This window comes from Oncorhynchus masou, chromosome 24 (assembly GCF_036934945.1).
Source record: "Oncorhynchus masou masou isolate Uvic2021 chromosome 24, UVic_Omas_1.1, whole genome shotgun sequence".
In the NCBI taxonomy this organism is placed as follows: Eukaryota; Metazoa; Chordata; class Actinopteri; order Salmoniformes; family Salmonidae; genus Oncorhynchus; species Oncorhynchus masou.
The window spans coordinates 14,148,041-14,172,683 of NC_088235.1; the positions used below are offsets into that span (position 1 = coordinate 14,148,041).

At 45.4% G+C, this 24,643-nt stretch overlaps 1 protein-coding gene across 1 annotated transcript in view; it reads left to right on the forward strand.

Moving 5' to 3' along the window:
• Positions 1–24,643, forward strand: part of eys (eyes shut homolog) — a 275,926-nt gene that overhangs the window by 123,089 nt on the left and 128,194 nt on the right. Inside the window, exons 20-21 of the mRNA XM_064936327.1 lie at positions 2,321–2,518; positions 15,537–15,658. Of these exons, the coding sequence (XP_064792399.1) occupies positions 2,321–2,518; positions 15,537–15,658 (320 nt within the window). The remainder of the gene's footprint in view (positions 1–2,320; positions 2,519–15,536; positions 15,659–24,643) is intronic.

Here is a 24,643-nt window from a genome sequence, read left to right on the forward strand (position 1 = left end):
ATGCTGTTCCAGTTTTGTAATCATGTACTTTTCCCTGCCTTTAAAAAAAAATCTTGCAGAAATTATCAGAGGTAGGAAAGATAACTACTTGTTTTGATATGTCAAGCTTGCATGGAAATGATGCTCTTCCCAAAAACCTCTATGTGTCCCAAATGGCACCATATTACATATTTAGTGCACTACCTATGGTCCCTGGTCAAAAGTAGTGCACTATATAAGGAATAGGGTGCCATTTTCGTGTTCTCATTTATTCACACTGTTCATTGCTTGGCTCTGTCATGTTTTTTAACTGTCTTTGTAGAAAACACTTTGCCTTGTTCATATGTTTTCTTATTTAAATTGTTTTCCAAGAGTGCGCTTTCATCAAAACGTGTTTTGATACTGAGCTTTTGGCTGGTTCTTCCAGCTAGCTATTATTTTAGGCCTGAGTGGAGTTTTCTGGCTTGTTATTCTGCTTTGTAGAAGTGATGTGTGCGTCTTCTTGTAAATGTCTATCATTTGCTCTGGTGATAAAAATGTAACTTTCCTTGATTACATGATAACAACTAAACTTTCCCTCTGAGAAAACAGTCACGAGCCTCGTGTTGCTACTATTCACGTGATTGAAGAGGTGCATGATTGTGTCAATATAGTCTGTTTTATTGTTGTGAACAAGGAGTTTTGAAAGTGACTCCAAGATGTTCATACCAAATGGAACCCTATTCCATATATAGTGTACTACTACATAGGGAAGCAACAGTAGTGTACTACATAAGGAATAGGGTGCTATTTGAGATGCATCCTTAGTGCTAAACTGGATTTCACAATAAAAACACTTTCTTTTTTTTACCATTTCAGTAAAAACACGTTTATTAGGTCATTTACATATTTTCTCATATTTTCTAATTTTTTCTTCCATTATTCTCAAAAAAAGTACATTTTTTGCATTATATAGGTAATTATACGATTTTTATTTACGTTTTTATTTCAGATATAGCATTCAAAAGATCAGAAACCTTCATCATTTGAGATCTGTCGTCACACCAGAGGGAGTTTGAGACATTACTAAGCATTGGTACAAATGAAATGTTAATGATTGACTAATTAGCAGTAAATGTATTAGCTCCCCATATTATCCAGTATATTGGCACCATCATAAAGCAGACAGTCAGTGGTGTCAACCAGGGACATACAGTTTTTCAGTCTTTCTCCACTCCCTGTTCAGTTATGTATTGTTCATTTCATTCAAAGATTTGAGATCAAATATAATTTATTACACAGATGAGCTGAAATACGTTTGAGAATGTCTTTATTTTATGTTTCTCTCTGCCTGTTTGTTGCTGGCCGCTGCTCTACCTTTTCTGTCTGACACTGTTTCTCTCTGTCTGCCTGTTTCTCTCTGTCTGCCTGCTCTGCCTTCTCTGTCTGACACTGTTTCTCTCTGTCTGCCTGTTTGTTGCTGGCTTCTGCTCTACCTTCTCTGTCTGACACTGTTTCTCTCTGTCTGCCTGCTCTACCTTCTCTGTCTGGCATTGTTTCCCTCTGTCTGCCTGTTTGTTGCTGGCCGCTGCTCTACCTTCTCTGTCTGACACTGTTTCTCTCTGTCTACCTGTTTGTTGATGGCTTCTGCTCTACCTTCTCTGTCTGACACCGGTTTCTCCAACTAGTTATCACAGTCTCGCGTCAGAATTAGACGTTCATCCATATTTCTAAAAACATCAAATTTAACATCAAAATAAAAAAGTTTAGAAATTAACTCTGGATTCTTAAGATTAGACATGAACTGGTTAAGGTCGGGTTCAGGTTTGGGATTGGCTTAAATATCAAAATTAACTTTCTATCACTGGATTTAAACATTCAACCTTTAGAAACAGAGGCAGATGCTTACCATTGATAAAGGTCAGTATCGCTGGACTTTCTATCACTGGACTCGAACATTCAACCTTTGGAACCATCCCCATCCACAACGCTCTAGCAAAACCAAAGCCTATTTGAAGGTAACAGAGCTCACTGTTGCCCCTAGTGGTCGTTTTTCATATCATCTCCCGACGTCCTCAGGCATGGATGGACGTCGAATAGTGGCTTGCATGACAGATGACCTGCCTGATAATCTCTCCATCTGCCTATTTATTGTTGTCCGCTGCTCATCCTACAGTATGTCGGAAGAAATTATGTCCATCTGAAAATGTTTCTCACTCGTCCTGTTTGCCTAATCATTCTTGGGCTCTGCTCTTCCTACCATACTAGAAGTAGGAACTGTGAGTTCTATGTCTGACTTTGTGTGTCTCTCCCCCCAACCCTGCTGGTTGCTGGGCCCTGCTCCCACTACCTCCTACTATAGGTAGGAACTGTGAGTTCCTCCCCTGTGAGGCCAACAACCCCTGTGAGAACGGTGCTGAGTGTGTAGAGGAACCTGATCAGGTCCATTTCCCTCTGGGTTTCCGCTGTCGCTGTCGACGTGGCTTCACAGGCCCCCGCTGTGAGATCAACATGGACGAGTGCAGCTCCAACCCCTGCCTTCACGGCTTCTGCTACGATGGTGAGACACACACCACCACAGCCCTATAGCGAGAATCATCAGCCCACATGTCACAAACACGTTTAATAACCACTCAGAGATAGGCCCCAGCTAACACATCTAAAAACACCCCCACACACTCTCTCTCTATTTATCTCTCGCCCTCTCTATTTATCGGTCTCTCTCTCTCTCTCTCTCTCTCTCTCTCTCTCTCTCTCTATTTAACTCTCTCCCTCTCTCTTGCACTATTTATCTCTCTCTCTCTCTATTTATCTCTCTCTATCGATCGCTCTCTCTCTCTATTTATCTCTCTATTTATCTCTCTATCACTCTCTCTATTTATCTCTCTCTCTCTCTCTCTCTCTCTCTCTCTCTCTCTCTCTCTCTCTCACCCCACCCCTACTCATACCTTGTGCATCACAGTTGTTTTCACTCACTTGCTTTCTGACAGGTACTGTTCCAGTGGGTCACCACCACTGTGACTAATAAGGAGCGTTATGAGACTGGAGTTATTCCATCTGATGGTAATGACTGCATCCCAAATGGCACCCTGTTCCCTATAGGGTCCACTACTTTTGACCATGCCACATGTACCCTATTCCCTATGTAGTGTACTACTTTTGACCAGGGCAAGTATCCAGGGCACTGCAGTGGTCACCATCTGAGTTCTGTAACCTAACCACTGAGAGACCATCTGATGAGTTCTGTAACCTAACCACTGAGAGACCATCTGATGAGTTCTGTAACCTAACCTAACCACTGAGAGACCATCTGACCATCTGAGTTCTGTAACCTAACCACTGAGAGACCATCTGATGAGTTCTGTAACCTAACCACTGAGAGACCATCTGAGTTCTGTAACCTAACCACTGAGAGACCATCTGAGTTCTGTAACCTAACCACTGAGAGACCATCTGAGTTCTGTAACCTAACCACTGAGAGACTGAGAGACCATCATCTGACTGAGAGACTTCTGTAACCTAACCACTGAGAGACCATCTGATGAGTTCTGTAACCTAACCACTGAGAGACCATCTGAGTTCTGTAACCTAACCACTGAGAGACCATCTGAGTTCTGTAACCTAACCACTGAGAGACCATCTGATGAGTTCTGTAACCTAACCACTGAGAGACCATCTGGGTTCTGTAACCTAACCACTGAGAGACCATCTGAGTTCTGTAACCTAACCACTGAGAGACCATCTGAGTTCTGTAACCTAACCACTGAGAGACCATCTGATGAGTTCTGTAACCTAACCACTGTAACCTAACCAGAGACCATCTGATGAGTTCTGTAACCTAACCACTGAGTTCTGTAACCTAACCACTGAGAGACCATCTGAGTTCTGTAACCTAACCACTGAGAGACCACTGAGAGACCATCTGATGAGTTCTGTAACCTAACCACTGAAAGACCATCTGAGGTCTGTAACCTAACCACTGAGAGACCATCTGGGTTCTGTAACCTAACCACTGAGACCATCTGAGTTCTGTAACCTAACAACTGAGAGACCATCTGGGTTCTGTAACCTGACCATCTGATGAGTTCTGTAACCTAACCACTGTGAGACCATCTGATGAGTTCTGTAACCTAACCACTGAGAGACCATCTGAGTTCTGTAACCTAACCACTGAGAGACCATAAATTATTCATCAATTCTGAGTCCTAATTTGAATAATGGATGATCTGAGTTCTGTAACCTAACCACTGAGGAACCATCCTGTAACCTAACCACTGTGAGACCATCTGATGAGTTCTGTAACCTAACCACTACATTTCAGACTTAATGAGAGACCACAATCAAAGAAATCTCACCTAACCACACCACATCAACTGACACACACACAACAAAGAAACACACACACACACACACACACACACACACAGTCAAATCCCCAAGGCAGAATGTTGTTTTTCCTTCTCCGGCTGGCTGGCGATTAATCTAGGCTTCTATGTATTCCATCTCCAACAGAAATTATGAAGCAACTCCTACATCAAATGACCAGTGTGGGTTAAGGATCATAGATGACCAAAGTGATACATGATGGAAGCTGTGGTATTTCTCTAAAGAAATGTGCTTTAAAGTCATTGTCAAAAACAGATATTTGGCTTTCACCATATTTGGCTTTTGTTCATAACATTGTCAACATATGGTTGGTCAACAGGTGTATTGTATGTGGTTATTGCGTTGCCACACACGTCGATACAATATGTCCGTCATGTCAAATGTAACTAGCCGCTCTCTCAGGAGACATGAAACATAATGGGAAACACATGGAGAATATTGGGAGGGACAGAAGCTTTATGAACTGTGATCCTTATGAACTGTGATCCGTTTTCCATTAGTTGACGTGGCCTCGCATTCTTTTCTGTCGGTTCAGATCTCTGCCCACACACTGTTGAAATCCTCTTTCACAGTATAGTACATAAAGAAACACACAAAAACAAGATATGGAGGTCAAGTTTATTCTCCAAATGTATCAACCACATTGGGACGGCAGGTAGCCTCGTGGTTAGAGCATTGGGCCAGTAACCAGCAGGTAGCCTAGTGGTTAGAGTGTTGGGCCAGTAACCAGCAGGTAGCCTAGTGGTTAGAGCGTTGGGCCAGTAACCAGCAGGTAGCCTAGTGGTTAGAGTGTTGGGCCAGTAACCAGCAGGTAGCCTAGTGGTTAGAGTGTTGGGCCAGTAACCAGCAGGTAGCCTAGTGGTTAGAGCGTTGGGCCAGTAACCAGCAGGTAGCCTAGTGGTTAGAGCATTGGGCCAGTAACCAGCAGGTAGCCTAGTGGTTAGAGCGCTGGGCCAGTAACCAGCAGGTAGCCTAGTGGTTAGAGCATTGGGCCAGTAACCAGCAGGTAGCCTAGTGGTTGGAGCGTTAGTCCAGTAACCAGCAGGTAGCCTAGTGGTTAGAGTGTAGGGCCAGTAACCGAAAGGTTGTGAGATCGAATCCCTGAGCTGACAAGGTCAACATTTGTTGTTCTGCCCAGAACAAGGCACTGTTCCTAGGCCGTCATTGTAAATAAGAATTTGTTCTTAACTGACTCTCCGTAGTTTAATAAAGGTTAAATAAAATTGTGAAATCTGCTTTTGATTTTGACAATAAATGAGGACAGGAGGAAAAAACATAGTCAGCACATAGGAACCTGTTGTCCTGTTACAGAGGATTTGTACCTTGTCGGCTCGGGGTTTGAATAACATCCTGGTTACTAGTCCAACACTTTAACCAGAGGCTACATTGCCATCCGATTAAGCATCCTGATGTCCACTACAGAGGACATTTAATAACAGTCCTGTTAGATGTCCTGAGCTACAGAGGACATTTAATAACATCCTGTCCAACAAGGCACTGTTCCTAGGGACATTTATAAACATCCTGATGTTTACTAAGAGGACATTAAATAAAATGATGTCCATATCTGCTTTTGATTTTGACAATAAATGAGGACAGGAGGAACAAACACATAGTCAGCACATCCTGTTGTCCATTACAGAGGACATTTAATAACATCCTGATGTCTACTACAGAGGATATTTAATAACATCCTGATGTCCACTACAGAGGATATTTAATAACATCCTGATGTCCACTACAGAGGACATTTATAAACATCCTGATGTCCACTACAGAGGACATTTATAAACATCCTGATGTCCACTACAGAGGATATTTATAAACATCCTGATGTCCACTACAGAGGATATTTAATAACATCCTGATGTCCACTACAGAGGATATTTAATAACATCCTGATGTCCACTACAGAGGACATTTAATAACATCCTGATGTCTACTACAGAGGACATTTATAAACATCCTGATGTCCACTACAGAGGATATTTAATAACATCCTGATGTCCACTACAGAGGACATTTAATAACATCCTGATGTCCACTACAGAGGACATTTAATAACATCCTGATGTCCACTACAGAGGACATTTAATAACATCCTGATGTCCACTACAGAGGACATTTATAAACATCCTGATGTCTACTACAGAGGATATTTAATAACATCCTGATGTCCACTACAGAGGACATTTAATAACATCCTGATGTCCACTACAGAGGATATTTATAAACATCCTGATGTCCACTACAGAGGACATTTAATAACATCCTGATGTCCACTACAGAGGACATTTAAAAACATCCTGATGCCCACTACAGAGGACATTTAATAACATCCTGATGTCCACTACAGAGGACATTTAATAACATCCTGATGTCCACTACAGAGGATATTTAATAACATCCTGATGTCCACTACAGAGGATATTTAAGAACATCTGATGTCCACTACAGAGGATATTTAATAACATCCTGATGTCCACTACAGAGGATATTTAAGAACATCTGATGTCCACTACAGAGGACATTTAATAACATCCTGATGTCCACTACAGAGGACATTTATAAACATCCTGATGCCCACTACAGAGGATATTTAATAACATCATGATGTCCACTACAGAGGATATTTAATAACATCCTGATGCCCACTACAGAGGATATTTAATAACATCCTGATGCCCACTACAGAGGATATTTAAGAACATCCTGATGTCCACTACAGAGGACATTTAATAACATCCTGATGTCCACTACAGAGGACATTTATAAACATCCTGATGTCCACTACAGAGGATATTTAATAACATCCTGATGTCCACTACAGAGGACATTTAATAACATCCTGATGTCCACTACAGAGGATATTTAATAACATCCTGATGTCCACTACAGAGGATATTTAATAACATCCTGATGTCCACTACAGAGGACATTTAATAACATCCTGATGTCCACTACAGAGGATCATTTATAAACATCATGATGTCCACTACAGAGGATATTTATTATCATACTGATGTCCAATACAGGGGCAGGAGTTAGCCTTGTGGTTAGTGGTGGGCCAGTACCCGAAAGGTTACTGGATCAAATCCCTGAGCTGACAAGGTAAAAATCTGTCATTAAGCCCCTGAACAAGGCAGTTAACACACTGTTCCCAGTAGGCTGTCATTGTAAATAAGAATTTGTTCTTAACTGACTTGCTTTAGTTAAATAAAGGTTTTTAAAAAACAGGCTCTTATTTAATGTGAAAAAATTATCGCACTGCTCTGAAAACTCATCAAACTATTCCTGCGATATTTGCCTTTTAGAAATAATCTGAATATCAAACTCATAAAAAATGTTAATTACGCAAATACACACTTACCATATAATGTGCTAATGGGGATGGCACAGGGGTCTCTCCCGGGTGGCGCAGGGGTCTAAGGCGCTGCATCGCAGCTCTAGCTGTGCCACCTGAGACTCTGGGTTCGAGCCCAGGCTCTGTCGCAGCCGGCCGCGACCGGGAGGTCCATGAGGCGATACAGAATTGGCCTAGCATCGTCCAGGTTAGGGAGGGTTTGGCCGGTAGGGATATCCTTGTCTCATCGCGCTCCAGCGACTCCTGTGGCGGGCCGGGCGCAGTGCCCTCTAACCAAGGTCGCCAGGTGTTTCCTCCAACACATTGGTGAGGCTGGCTTCCGGGTTGGATGCGCGCTGTGTTAAAGAAGCAGTGCGTCATGGGTTGTGTTTCGGAGGACACATGGCTTTCGACCTTCGTCTCTCCCGAGTCCGTACGGGAGTTGTAGCGATGAGACAAGACAGTAACTACTAACAATTGGACACCATGAAATTGGGGAGAAAAGGGGGGTAAAAAAAGAAGAAAAAAGAATAAATGATCAAGGTGATACCCCCACACGTGATATCATTGAGAAGTCCAGGGCCCGGTTTCCCAATAGTGATGGAACTTAGGCTTCCGAGTGTTTTAACGATGCATCGTTCCTACAATGGCCAAAGACGTAATATATAGTTTCCAAAATCATGACACAGATGGAACGTTCGCTAAGTGCATCGTTGAGGCATGTGTCGATACTGATAGGATCAAAAGAAAGGAAACACTGGTCTCGGATCAGCTTTCTCCATTCAAATCTTACCTTACATTAGAATTATTCTACAATGCTGACAACGGATCAGCTCCTAGATAGATAGTATCACCTATGGCTGCAAATAGTCAGGTGGCTTATTTGAATTCTTACTCTATAACAATGTACTAAATCAAGATTTGGCACATCGTTATGCTACACATTAAGCAATATGTTGAGACAAATTACAGACAGGAGCCTACAAAGAGTAAAATAGAACTAAATTGATTGAACATTAAATGTATTTCAATATTATTGAAGGCCTAGCCTATTCATAGGTCACATGTTTCGTCACAAAATAGTTTTGAACGTTCGTTTTGGACTAGTGCCCAACTGAGCATTCTACTCAATGCATCATCAATGATCAATGAGAGCTGATAAAGATTTACAACATTGCCTTCCGTCTAAAGTAAACTTGACGACGTGATAATGCTGGCAAAGTTGTTTGACTCCTTTAGCAATGTCATGGTATTTCCAGGCACTATAGCCTCCATCCAGAATGGCTGAGCTTATCACCCCCTTAGTGCACCACTATGGTGCCGCCAATATAGGGTGACTTGACAACGGGAGGGCAACAAAAAACATCTAAGGATGCACTAAGCTGTTCTACAAGTGGTATGAAGTAGACGTTAGATTACGAGTGTTTTCAAGTGCAACGTTACGAAGGTTCTAACGATTAACTTAACCATAAGATACTTTTGGGAAGCCCCGGGCCCAGAATATTCTCTTAAACTTTTTTTGAGATCAGTGTCCCTTCCACGGGACGGTTGAGCTAACGTAGGCTAATGCGATTAGCATGAGGTTGTAAGTGACAAGAACATTTCCCAGGACATAGACATATCTGATATTGGCAGAAAGCTTAAATTCTTGTTAATCTAACTGCACTGTCCAATTTACTGTAGCTATTACAGTGAAATAATACCATAATATTTGTGGAGGGGAGTGCACAGTTTTGAACATGAAAAGGTATTAATAGACAAAATAGGCACATTTGGGCAGTTTTGATACAACATTTTTAAAAGTAATGCAATTGTTCATTAGATCAGTCTAAAACGTTGCACATACACTGCTGCAATCTATTGGCCAAAATCTTAATGGCACCTGGGCTGGAATAATACATTATGGCCTTTCTCTTGCATTTCAAAGATGATGGTACAAAAGAAATACAAAATAACGTTTTTTTTGTTCTTTGAACCGTCTTTATCTTTTACCAGATCTATTGTGTTATTCTCCTACATTCTCCTACATTCGTCGCACATTTCCACAAACTTCAAAGTGTTTCCTTTCAAATGGTACCAAGAATATGCATATCCTTGCTTCAGTGCCTGAGTTACAGGCAGTTAGATTTTGTTATGTCATTATAGGCGAAAATTGGGGGAAAAGGGGCGGATCCTACGGCCCAAAAACAACTTAATTGCTGCGTCTCAGGAGGATATTATAGCATTAAAAACATTATTCAAAAGTTGTAATAAAGATGACAGTAAGACTGTCATAAGTGGTACGTCCCTGTTCCCTATATAATGCACACATTTGACTAGAGTCCTGTGGGCCCTGGTCAAAAGTAGTGCAGGGAATAGGGTGTCATTTGGGAAGCAATCAGGGTTTTCTCCTGGGTACTTAATGTAAACAACATTAAGACCCCCTGGAGGCTGTACGGCTTCAGCATGCTTCAAGTCGGCTAGGCCAACTGAACGAGTGTGCTCGCTCGCGTACTCCCTTTAAAAGACCTTCACTTGAACAACAAGTAATAAGCAGCAATGGTACAGTTTGTCCATTTTGAGACGTCATAGCCAGTATACACTTCTTTTAAAATAGTAGAAGATAACTCAAGAATTCTGTCATTCATTTAATGGTGATGTTTTTGCCTAGGAGATCTTAGTTAGGCAATTTTACATCTAGCTAAGATGTTTGGTGCAAATATCTCAATGAAAAAATGTACATGAAAATGAGTCGTCTCTCGTTGAATGACAACAAATACTTAATTGAAGAATCCCTACCCATACCCAGCCCTATATACCCAGCCCCATATACCCAGCCCCATATACCCAGCCCCCGTCACCCAGCCCCAGTCACCCAGCCCCAGTCACCCAGCCCCAGTCACCCAGCCCTATATACCCAGCCCCATATACCCAGCCCCATATACCCAGCCCTATATACCCAGCCCCATATACCCAGCCCCATATACCCAGCCCCCGTCACCCAGCCCCAGTCACCCAGCCCCATCACCCATACCCAGCCCCAGTCACCCAGCCACCCAGCCCCAGTCACCCAGCCCCATATACCCAGCCCCATATACCCAGCCCCAGTCACCCAGCCCCAGTCACCCAGCCCTATATACCCAACCCCATATACCCAGCCCCATATACCCAGCCCCATATACCCAGCCCCAGTCACCCAGCCCCAGTCACCCAGCTCCATATACCCAGCTCCATATACCCAGCCCGTCACCCAGCCCCATTTACCCAGACCCAGTCACCCAGCCCTATATACCCAGACACCCAGCCCCAGTCACCCAGCCCCAGTCACCCAGCCCCAGTCACCCAGCCCCAGTCACCCAGCCCCAGTCACCCAGCTCCATATACCCAGCTCCATATACCCAGCCCGTCACCCAGCCCCATTTACCCAGACCCAGTCACCCAGCCCTATATACCCAGACACCCAGCCCCAGTCACCCAGCCCCATATAGCCAGCCCCATATACCCAGCCCCATATAGTCAGCCCCATATACCCAGCCCCATATACCCAGCCCCAGTCACCCAGCCCCAGTCACCCAGCCCCAGTCACCCAGCCCCAGTCACCCAGCCCCAGTCACCCAGCCTCAGTCACCCAGCTCCATGTACCCAGCTCCATTTACCCAGCCCCAGTCACCCAGCCCTATATACCCAGCCCCAGACACCCAGCCCTATATACCCAGCCCCATTTACCCAGCTTCATATACCCAGCCCCATTTACCCAGCCCCAGTCACCCAGCCCTATATACCCAGCTCCATATACCCAGCCCCATTTACCCAGCTCCATATACCCAGCCCCATTTACCCAGCCCCAGTCACCCAGCCCCATATACCCAGCCCCATTTACCCAGCCCCAGTCACCCAGCCCCAGTCACCCAGCCCCATATACCCAGCCCCATATACCCAGCCCTATATACCCAGCCCCATATACCCAGCCCCATATACCCAGCCCTATATACCCAGCCCCATATACCCAGCCCCATATACCCAGCCCCATATACCCAGCCCTATATACCCAGCCCCATATACCCAGCCCTATATACCCAGCCCCATATACCCAGCCCCATTTACCCAGCCCCATTTACCCAGCCCCATTTACCCAGCCCCAGTCACCCAGCCCTATATACCCAGCCCTATATACCCAGCCCCATATACCCAGCCCCATATACCCAGCCCCATATACCCAGCCATATTTACCCAGCCCCATATACCCAGCCCTATATACCCAGCCCCATATACCCAGCCCCATATACCCAGCCCCATATACCCAGCCCCATATACCCAGCCCCATATACCCAGCCCCATTTACCCAGCCCCAGTCACCCAGCCCCATATACCCAGCCCCATATACCCAGCCCCATATACCCAGCCCTATATACCCAGCCCCAGACACCCAGCCCTATATACCCAGCCCCAGTCACCCAGCCCCAGTCACCCAGCCCTATATACCCAGCCCCATATACCCAGCCCCAGTCACCCAGCCCCAGTCACCCAGCCCTATATACCCAGCCCCATATACCCAGCCCCATTTACCCAGCCCCAGTCACCCAGCCCTATATACCCAGCCCCATATACCCAGCCCCATTTACCCAGCCCCAGTCACCCAGCCCCAGTCACCCAGCCCTATATACCCAGCCCCATATACACAGCCACATATACCCAACCCCAGTCACCCAGCCCCATATACCCAACCCGTATACCCAGCCCCATATACCCAACTCCAGTCTCCCATCCTCATATACCCAGCCCCAGTCACCCAGCCCCATATACCCAGTCACCCCACCCCATATACCCAACTCCAGTCTCCCATCCTCATATACCCAGCCCCATATACCCAGCCCCATATACCCAACCCGTACACCCAGCCCCATATACCCAGCCCGTCACCCAGCCCCATATACCCAGCCCCATATACCCAGCCCTATATACCCAGCCCCATATACCCAGCCCCATATACCCAGCCAGTCACCCAGCCCCATATACCCAGCCCTATATACCCAGCCCCATATACCCAGCCCCATATACCCAGCCCCATATACCCAGCCCTATATACCCAGCCCTATATACCCAGCCCCATATACCCAGCCCCATATACCTAGCCCCATATACCCAGCCCGTCACCCAGCCCCATATACCCAGCCCTATATACCCAGCCCCATATACCCAGCCCCATATACCCAGTCACCCAGCCCCATATACCCAGCCCCATATACCCAGCCCCAGTCACCCAGCCCCAGTCACCCAGCCCCAGTCACCCAGCTCCATATACCCAGCTCCCAGCCCCATATACCCAGCCCCAGTCACCCAGCCCCATATACCCAGCCCCAGTCACCCAGCCCCATTTACCCAGCCCCAGTCACCCAGCTCCATATACCCAGCTCCATATACCCAGCCCCATATACCCAGCCCCTATCACCCAGCCCCATATACCCAGCCCCAGACACCCAGCCCCAGTCACCCAGCCCCATTCCCAGCCCCATATTCCCAGCCCCATATACCCAGCCCCATATACCCAGCCCCATACCCAGCCCCATATACCCAACCTGTATACCCAGCCCAGTCCCATATACCCAGTCCCATATACCCAGCCCCAGTCACCCAGCCCCATATACCCAGCCCATATACCCAACCCGTACACCCAGCCCCATACCCAGCCCCAGTCACCCAGCCCTATATACCCAGCCCCAGTCACCCAGCCCTATATACCCAGCCCCATATACCCAGCCCCATACACCTAGCCCCATATACCCAACCTGTATACCCAGCCCCATATACCCAGTCCCATATACCCAGCCCCAGTCACCCAGCCCCAGTCACCCAGCCCTATATACCCAGCCCCATATACACAGCCCCAGTCACCCAGCCCTATATACCCAGCCCCAGTCCCCATATACCCAGCCCATATACCCAACCCCAGTCACCCAGCCCCATATACCCAACCCGTAGCCCCATATACCCAGTCTCCCATCCTATACCCAGCCCCAGTCACCCAGCCCCATATAGCCCAGTCATATACCCAACTCCAGTCTCCCCTCATATACCCAGCCCCATATACCCAGCCCCATATACCCAACCCGTACACCCAGCCCCATATACCCAGCCCCGTCACCCAGCCCCATATACCCAGCCCTATATACCCAGCCCCATATACCCAGCCCCATATACCTAGCCCCACCCAGCCAGTCACCCAGCCCCATATACCCAGCCCTATATACCCAGCCCCATATACCCAGCCCCATATACCCAGCCCCATATACCCAGCCCTATATACCCAGCCCTATATACCCAGCCCCATATACCCAGCCCCATATACCTAGCCCCATATACCCAGCCCCCCAGCCCTATATACCCAGCCCCATATACCCAGCCCTATATACCCAGCCAGTCACCCAGCCCCATATACCCAGCCCTATATACCCAGCCCCATAGTCACCCAGCCCCAGTCACCCAGCCCCAGTCCCCAGCTCCATATACCCAGCCCCATATACCCAGCCCCATACCCAGCCCCAGTCACCCAGCCCCATATACCCAGCCCCAGTCACCCAGCCCCATTTACCCAGCCCCAGTCACCCCCCATATACCCAGCCCCATATACCCAGCCCCAGACACCCAGCCCCAGTCACCCAGCCCCATTCCCAGCCCCATATTCCCAGCCCCATATACCCAGCCCCATATACCCAGCCCCATATACCCAGCCCCATATACCCAGCCCCATATACCCAACCTGTATACCCAGACCCATATACCCAGCCCCATATACCCAGCCCCAGTCACCCAGCCCCATATACCCAGCCCATATACCCAACCCCACCCAGCCCCATATACCCAGCCCCAGTCACCCAGCCCTATATACCCAGCCCCAGTCACCCAGCCCTATATACCCAGCCCCATATACCCAACCACCCAGCCCCATATACCCAGCCACCCAGCCAGTCACCCATATCACCCAGCCACCCAGCCCCATATACCCAGCCAGCCCCAGCCCCATATACCCAACCCCAGCCACCCAGCCCCATATACCCAGCCCCATATACCCAACCAGCCATATACCCAGCCCCATATACCCAGCCACCCAGCCTCATATACCCAGCCACCCAGCCTCATATACCCAGCCACCCAGCCTCATATACCCAGCCACCCAGCCCCATATACCCAGCCACCCAGCCTCATATACCCAGCCACCCAGCCCCATATACCCAGCCACCCAGCCCCATATACCCAGCCCCAGCCCCATATACCCAGCCACCCAGCCCCATATACCCAGCCACCCAGCCCCATATACCCATCCCCATATACCCAGCCCCATATACCCAGCCCCAGTTACCCAGCCGCATCAGCTGGGATGAGTAATGCCACTGCCACCCATGACCTAAATCATTTAATGAGAGTAATAGCAGCTACACACACCAAAGATAGAGTGACAGCATATATTACATGGTAAATCTTTGGGATAATGAAGGACCCATGGCTACGGGTTGTAATAAATTCACTCCCATGGAAGAACCGTCGCAATTACCCCTGTCACTGCCACTGACTGTGTACTACTGTTGTGGTGGTCTTTGTCCCAAATGACATTCTATTCTCTACATAGTGCACTATTTCTGACCACAGTCCTATGGGTGCCATTTGGGAGACAGACTTGGTAAGAAAAGGAGATGGCGATGAATCTCTCTTTAACATCATCAATGATTAATAAATAGAAAATAAGAAAGATGAATTTTAATTTCTGACATGGTGCACTGAAATCGACACATTAGAGAGAGAGAGAGAGAGACTATCAAATCCATCCATAGTACATTGTAAGTTATACCTAATTGGCATATTTCTCTCCTTTTAGTGGTAGATGGGTTCTACTGCCTGTGCAACCCTGGCTATGCTGGTGTGAGATGTGAGCAAGACATAGACGACTGTGCCAGCAACATGTGCAGCAACAACTCAACCTGCAGAGACCTCCACTTGGTGAGTTTGATTTTGGGTAAAAGGCTAGGAAGGATAAAACAATATCACAACATGCATCGTTCATGTCCATATCTAACAATATCAATATGGTATTGAATGATCAATATTGTTGGCAACCACTAATATAAATCTACAATCCAAGAGGGTGACACATTAAATCATGAAACTACACTTATTTCCAATGTGGTCCTTGACGTGGATTAAGTCATATATTACATGCTTATGCAGATATGAGGTGACGAAGCAGTTTTAATAATGGGCAGGGGGGAAGATAATGGAGAGTAGGGGGTCCAGCACAGAGCCCTGGGGAACACCCTGTATAACTGGAATGGACTCTTAGGTGTGGCCAGTGAGGGAGTTTTCAAGTTTCTATGTATGCGTATTTCATATTATGGTATGTCTTTGGTTTTGTAACACTTGGGAACAATCCACATCTATTACATTATGTGTGTGTCTGCCATCACATCTTCATTTACATAGTCTAACATTATACTACATCCTGTTTCTCTGTGTGTCTGCCATCACATCTTCATTTAAATAGTCTAACATTATTATACTACATCCTGTTTCTCTGTGTGTCTGCCATCACATCAACATCATCCTGTTTCTCTGTGTGTCTGCCATCACATCAACATTTAAATAGTCTAACATTATACTGCATCCTGTTTCTCTGTGTGTCAGCCATCACATCAACATTTGGGCATCCTGTCAGTGTCAGCCTATCAACATTTGGTTAGATTGGACTAGTAACTGGAAGGTTGCAAGTACAAACCCCCGAGCTGACAAGGTACAAATCTGTCGTTCTGCCCCTGAACAGGCAGTTAACCCACTGTTCCTAGGCCGTCATTGAAAATAAGAATTTGTTCTTAACTGACTTGCCTAGTTAAATAAATGAAAAATAAATATATTTTTTTACATAGTCTAACATTATGCCACATCCTGTTTCTCTGTGTGTCTGCCATCACATCTTCATTTACATAGTCTAACATTATGCCACATCCTGTTTCTCTGTGTGCCTGCCATCACATCAACATTTACATAGAGAAACAGGATGTGGCATAATGTCCTGTCCTGTTTCTCTATGTAAATGTTGATGTGATGGCAGACACACAGAGAAACAGGATGTGGCATAATGTTAGACTATGTAAATGAAGATCTGTCTGCCATCACATCAACATTTACATAGTCTAACATTATGCTACATCCACACGTTTCTGTTCCTCTTTTCCTCTCTTCTCTGCCATTTCTCTTCACCATCTCTACTGTACGCTCTGTCGTTTGCCCTTTCCCTCTCTCCCTTGTTCATCTGATATTTATCTTCACACTCTTTCTTTTCACTTTGTGTTCTCTCTCTCTCCTAGCCTTTCTCCTGTTTGTTCTCCTTTCTCTCTGTTCTCTCTCTCTCTCCTCTAGCCTTTCTCCTCCTGTTTGTTCTCCTTTCTCTCTGTTCTCTCTCTCTCTCTCCTCTAGCCTTTCTCCTCCTGTTTGTTCTCTCTCTGTCTCTGTTCTCTCTCTCTCCTCTAGCCTTTCTCCTCCTGTTTGTTCTCTCTCTGTCTCTGTTCTCTCTCTAGCCTTTCTCCTCCTGTTTGTTCTCCTTTCTCTCTGTTCTCTCTCTCTCTCCTCTAGCCTTTCTCCTCCTGTTTGTTCTCCTTTCTCTCTCTTTCTCTCTCTCTCTCCTCTAGCCTTTCTCCTCCTGTTTGTTCTCTCTCTCTCTGTTCTCTCTCTCTCTCTAGTTCTCTCCTGTTTGTTCTCTCTCTGTCTCTGTTCTCTCTCTCTAGCCTTTCTCCTGTTTGTTCTGTTTCTCTCTCTCCTCTAGCCTTTCTCCTCCTGTTTGTTCTCTTTCTCTCTGTTCTCTCTCTCTCTCTCCTCTAGCCTTTCTCCTCCTGTTTGTTCTCTCTCTCTCTGTTCTCTCTCTCTAGCCTTTCTCCTCCTGTTTGTTTCTCTGTCTCTGTTCTCTCTTTCTAGCCTTTCTCCTGTTTGTTCTCCTTTCTCTCTTTCTCCTCTCTGTCCACTGTTCTCTTTCTCATCCTGTTTGTTCTCCTTTCTCTCTGTTCTCTTCTCTCTCTCTAGCCTTTCTCCTCCTGTTTGTTCTCTGTTCTCTCTCTCTCTGTTCTCTCTGTTCTCTCTCTTTCCTCTAGTCTTTCTCCTCCTGTTTGTTCTCTCTCTCTCTGTTCTCTCTCTAGCCTTTCTCCTCCTGTTTGTTCTCTGTTCTCTCTCTCTCTGTTCTCTGTTCTCTCTCTGTTCTCTCTCTCTCCTTTCTCCTCCTGTTTGCCTTTCTCCTGTTTGTTCTCCTTTCTCTCTGTTCTCTCTCTAGCCTTTCTCCTCCTGTTTGTTCTCCTCTCTCTGTTCTCTCCTCTAGCCTTTCTCCTCCTGTTTGTTCTCTGTTCTCTCTCTCTCTGTTCTCTCTGTTCTCTCTCTCTCTCCTCTAGCCTTTCTCCTCCTGTTTGTTCTTCTCTCTCTCTCTCTGTTCTCTCTCTAGCCTTTCTCCTCCTGTTTGTTCTCTGTTCTCTCTCTTTCTGTTCTCTCTGTTCTCTCTCTGTTCTCTCTCTCTCTCTGTTCTCTCCTCTAGCCTCTCTCCTGTTTATTCTCCTTTCTCTCTGTTCTTTCTCTCTCTCCTCTAGCCTTTCTCCTCCTGTTTGTTCTCATTTCTCTCTGTTCTATCTGTTCTCTCTCTCTCTCTCTGTTCTCTCTCTCTCCTCTTGCCCTTCTCCTGTTTGTTCTTCTTTCTCTCTGTTCTCTCTCTCTGTTCTCTTTCTCTCCTCTAGCCTTTCTCCTCCTGTTTGTTCTCCTTTCTCTCTGTTCTCTCTCTCCTGGCTCCCCTCCTCATTCGCTCCCCTCGGTCTTTGCTCCCATCTTCCTTCTCTCCCCTCATGCTTCTCAAGCTACATGAGGGACAACCACACACACACACACACACACACACACACATGCATGCACGCACACACACACACACTTACAACCCTCCCTCCTCCTCTAAATTAATAAACAAGGTGTTAGGATTCATACACTCCAGACTCAGAACTGTAGGGTAGAAAATAGGATACCATTTATTTCTGTTGAATAATGCAAAACTCTGTTCTAGCTGGTTAAAATGGAGACGGGGCCAGGGAGGAATCCATTTATTTCACCAGTAGTGGAGCAGAACGGCTTTAAATGAAAGATTTCCACTTAGTAGTGGAGTTGGCGAATGTTTTATAAATCCTCTCATAAGAATCTGAAGTATTTATGTTTAGTGTAAGCACTGTGGTCAGAGTGAGATGATTTGTCTGATGTGCTAAGCATTTCAATTTCCACTGCCAAGGATGTCTGCCATTTGTACTGTACTGTTATCCCTGTAGCATGTATCTCTTTGAATCCCGTTGTTAATTCTTGGAATATATCCATTACAAGTGGATATGTCCCGTACAGCACATACTCCATGTTGCCTAGCTTCTATGAGAATATTAAGAGACATCATGTCTTGATTAGATGTAAAAGGTAAGCCATCAAAGATACATGAACTGTGCAGCATGTTTAGCAACACTCCATGATGATCAAACTGTAGACCAGACACTTGACTGTTTAACAACACTCCATGATGATCAAACAGTAGACCAGACACTTGACTGTTTAACAACACTCCATGATGATCAAACTGTAGACCAGACACTTGACTGTTTAACAACACTCCATGATGATCAAACAGTAGACCAGACACTTGACTGTTTAACAACACTCCATGATGATCAAACAGTAGACCAGGCACTTGACTGTTAAACAACACCATGATGATCAAACAGTAGACCAGACACTTGACTGTTAAACAACACTCCATGATGATCAAACATTAGACCAGGCACTTACTTGACTGTTAAACAACACCATGATGATCAAACAATAGACCAGACACTTGACTGTTAAACAACACTCCACGATGATCAAACAGTAGACCAGGCACTTGACTGTTAAACAACACCATGATGATCAAACAGTAGACCAGACACTTGACTGTTTAATTACACTCCATGATGATCAAACAGTAGACCAGACACTTGACTGTTAAACAACACCATGATGATCAAACAGTAGACCAGACACTTGACTGCATGGTTGAAGAGGTTATTGTCATCCGGTATGAAGAGGATTGCTGACTGATTAACTGTGTGTTCCAAATGACATCATTGTCCATATATAGTGTACTACTTTTGACCAGGGCCCTTAGGACACCCTATTCCCTATATAGTGCCCTACATTTAACCAGGGCCCATGGGGCACCCTATTCCTTATGTAGTGCCCTACTTTTGACTAGGGCCCTTGGGGCACCCTATTCACTATGTAGGGCCCTGGTCAGAAGCATTAATTTGCTCTGGATAGGAGTGTCTACTAAATGACTCAAATGTAAATGTAAATTTGGGAAGCGACCGCTGTGTTAGTTATTACCTGTTTGATGTGATGCAAATCATCTTCTTCTGTTTTGTCACTGTGTTAGCGTTTATGGAAATGAACATTGTTAATGATACACCTGTGGAAGAAGCTGCGAGGCCCCCATGGGCCCCTTCTGTAGATGTTGTTTGGTAACATTGTTTGTTGCTGTTGCAGTAATGATCTAATCTTTTATCACATTAGCATGGCTGACACACACATACATTTTCATGCGTAAGCATGTACACACATATGCGCGCAGGCACACACACAGAACTGATTACTGTACATTTTGTGTTATTTAATTTTGATAGAATTGATGCTGTTGGATTTATTGGAGTTTGGATGGATTCAGAGGCAGAGGCCATTACTGTTGAAGGAATCCTTTAGGATCCATTACTGGTGAAAGAATCCTTTAGGATCCATTACTGGTGAAGGAATCCTTTAGGATCCATTACTGGTGAAGGAATCCTTTGGGTCCAATACTGATGAAGGAATCATCTAGGATCCATTACTGATGAAGGACTCCTTTAGGATCTGTTACTGATGAAGGAATCCTTTAGGGTCCATTACTGGTGAAGGAATCCTTTAGGATCCATTACTGATGAAGGAATCCTTTAGGATCCATTACTGATGAAGGAATCCTTTAGGATCCATTACTGATGAAGGAATCCTTTAGGGTATGTTACTGATGAAGGACTCCTTTAGGATCTGTTACTGATGAAGGAATCCTTTAGGGTCCATTACTGGTGAACGAATCCTTTAGGATCCATTACTGATGAAGGAATCCTTTAGGATCCATTACTGATGAAGGAATCCTTTAGGATCCATTACTGATGATGGAATCCTTTAGGATCCATTACTGATGAAGGAATCCTTTAGGATCCATTACTGGTGAAAGAATCCTTTAGGATACATTACTGTTGAAGGAATCCTTTAGGGTCCATTACTGGTGAAGGAATCCTTTAGGATCCATTACTGATGAAGGAATCCTTTAGGGTATGTTACTGATGAAGGAATCCTTTAGGATCCATTACTGGTGAAGGAATCCATTTTGAAGGATCCATTACTGTTGAAGGAATCCTTTAGGATCCATTACTGATGAAGGAATCCTTTAGGATCCATTACTGATGTGAAGGAATCCTTTAGGATCCATTACTGGTGAAGGAATCCTTTAGGATCCATTACTGATGAAGGAATACTTTAGGATCCTGATGAAGGAATACTTTAGGTTACTGGTGAAGGAATCCTTTAGGATCCATTACTGGTGAAGGAATCCTTTAGGATCCATTACTGATGAAGGAATCCTTTAGGATCCGTTACTGGTGAAGGAATCCTTTAGGATCCGTTACTGGTGAAGGAATCCTTTAGGGATCCGTTACTGGTGAAGGAATAATTTAGGATCCATTACTGATGAAGGAATCCTTTAGGGTCCATTACTGATGAAGGAATCCTTTAGGATCCATTACTGATGAAGGAATCCTTTAGGATCCATTACTGATGAAGGAATCATTTAGGATCCATTACTGATGAAGGAATCCTTTTCAGGATCCATTACTGATGAAGGAATCCTTTAGGATCCATTACTGATGAAGGAATCCTTTAGGATCCATTCCTGATGAAGGAATCCTTTAGGATCCATTACTGATGAAGGAATCCTTTAGGGTCTGTTACTGGTGAAGAAATCACTTGTATTGTTTTTGCTCTGAACTTCATGTCACTGTGTCCTTGATCCACCTATCAAAGCTCCTCAGCTATTTCAATTTTTGATGCAGTTTTATGTTTTTGTATGGACATCTTTTCAAGGTTTTGGTTCATAACCTTGCTGGTAAAACAGCTGAAACACTGACAATACAGCTTGGTTTTGCAATAGTGTACATCTAGAAGACAGGACAGTATCACAACATGTCAACGTGAGGGACAAGGTGACAGTTCCACTGAAGTTAGTGAAAGATAAGATATTCCTAGTCTTGGTCACAGTGTTATTGTGTTCCTGGGTCAGCGCTCGTGTTTCCTGTCTCTTCCCCATTCTTCCTCTCATTATTCAGATAGACAGCCAGGTACTGGAACCGACTTCACACCTTGATAACATCCTAAATGGCACCCTATTCCCTACATAGTGCACTATTTTTGACCAGGGCGTAGTGCACTATGTAAGGTATAGGGTGCTATTTCTGCCACAGGCCTTGTTTACCATTGCAGTTGTTCGAGGCCCCTCTCTGCAGCAAAGTGTCCCACAGAGCATCAGTATCTTATTAGGGATAATTGCATCTCCATGAAGGTGATTTCAAAGGAAAAATTAGATTATGGTTTTGTCCCAAATTATACCCTATTCCCAATATAGGGAACTACTTTTGACCAGAGCCCTATGGTAGAGCCATATATAAGTAGTGCTTTATGAAGGGAGTATGGTGCTATTTTGTACCCTATATTCTCCATAGCCCGAGGTGAGGAATTGGTGTCTCCCGGAGGCATCTCATTTATCATGAGATGACTGTTAGATTTTCTCTTTCTCCTCCTACCCTCCTCTTATCAATAGGGTCCTACAGTGTCCTACCCTCCTCTAATGAATAGGGCCCTGCAGTGTCCTACCCTCCTCTAATGAATAGGGCCCTGCAGTGTCCTACCCTCCTCTAATGAATAGGGCCCTGCAGTGTCCACCCCCCCCCCTCTAATGAATAGGGCCCTGCAGTGTCCTACCCTCTTCTAATGAATAGGGCCCCGCACTGTCCAACCCCCTCTTATGAATAGGGCCCCGCACTGTCCAGCCCCCTCTTATGAATAGGGCCCCGCACTGTCCTACCCCCTCCAATGAATAGGGCCCCGCACTGTCCTACCCCCTCCAATGAATAGGGCCCCGCACTGTCCTACCCCCTCCAATGAATAGGGCCCCGCACTGTCCTACCCCCTGTTATGAATAAGGCCCTGCAGTATCCTACCTCCTTTTATGAATTGGGGCCTGCAGTGTCCTACCTCCTCTTATGAATTGGGGTCTGCAGTGTCCTACCCCTCTAATGAATAGGGCCCTGCAGTGTCCTACCTCCTTTTATGAATTGGGGTCTGCAGTGTCCTACCCCCTCTAATGAATAGGGCCCTGCAGTGTCCTACCCCCTCTTATGAATAGGGCCCTGCAGAGTCCTACCCCTTCTAATGAATAGGGCCCTGCAGTGTCCTACCTCCTTTTATGAATTGGGGCCTGCAGTGCCCTTCCTCCTCTTATGAATAGGGCCCTGCAGTGTCCTACCTCCTCTTATGAATAGGGCCCTGCAGTGTCCTACCCCCTCTTATGAATAGGGCCCTGCAGTGTCCTACCCCCTCTTATGAATAGAAGCCTGCAGTGTACAAATTATATCAGACAAAGTTGAACAGCTCCCCTCCAGTTTATGAAATGCAGATTAGCAGGTGTTCAAACAGCAGCAAGCACAACACACACACACAAATGGACACACACACACTCACTCAAACACACAAGCACGCATGCACACACACACACATACACACACACATACACACACACACACACATGCACACTACGGACCGTAGACATACACAGGACGTTGGCTGGCATTGAAGAATTCTGTATACCCCTTGACAGTTTGACCCCCTTCGTTTTGTATGCAAAGAGGATTGTGTTAAATTAAACCTGCCTGTTCCTGGCCAGGAAACTAATAGACAACAACCCATTCATCTCCTACACCCTGATTAATTATCATAATGAAGATTTTAATGACCAACTGGAGGACAAGCAGTCCACAGACTTTAACGAAGAGATAACAACTCAAGTAGTCCTCAAGTAGTCCACATACTTTAACGAAGAAGAAAACAACTCAAGTAGTCCACATACTTTAACGAAGAGAAAACAGTTCAAGTAGTCCACATACTTTAACGAAGAGAAAACAGTTCAAGTAGTCCACACACTTCAAGTAACAGACTTTAAGAGAGAAACAACTCAAGTAGTCCACATACTTTAACGAAGAGAAAACAGTTCAAGTAGTCCACACACTTTAACGAAGAGAAAACAACTCAAGTAGTCCACATACTTTAACGAAGAGAAAACAGTTCAAGTAGTCCACATACTTTAACGAAGAGAAAACAACTCAAGTAGACCACACACTTTAACGAAGAGAAAACAGTTCAAGTAGTCCACAGACTTAATACAAAGAGTATAAGAAGATAAGTACTCAAGCAGTCCAGTCACTTTAAGTTGATGAAAAACAAAATGTAAAATAAAAGATAACTCACGTAGAAAACTAACTTGAGCGTAGAGTACGGGGAGTACGTAGAGTACGGGGGGAGAACGTGGTGTATGTGGAGTACGTGTAGTACATAGAGTATGTGGGGTACGTGGAGTACGTGGGGTACATGGAGTACGTGGGGTACATGGAGTATGTGGGGTACGTGGGGTACATGGAGTACGTGGGGTACGTGGAGTACGTGGGGTACGTGGAGTACGTGGGGTACATGGAGTACGTGGGTGTGTATTACGTACGGAGTACATAGAGTATGTGGGGTACATGTAGTATGAGTACATGGAGTATGGGGTACATGGAGTATGTGAGTACGTGGGGTACATAGAGTATGTGG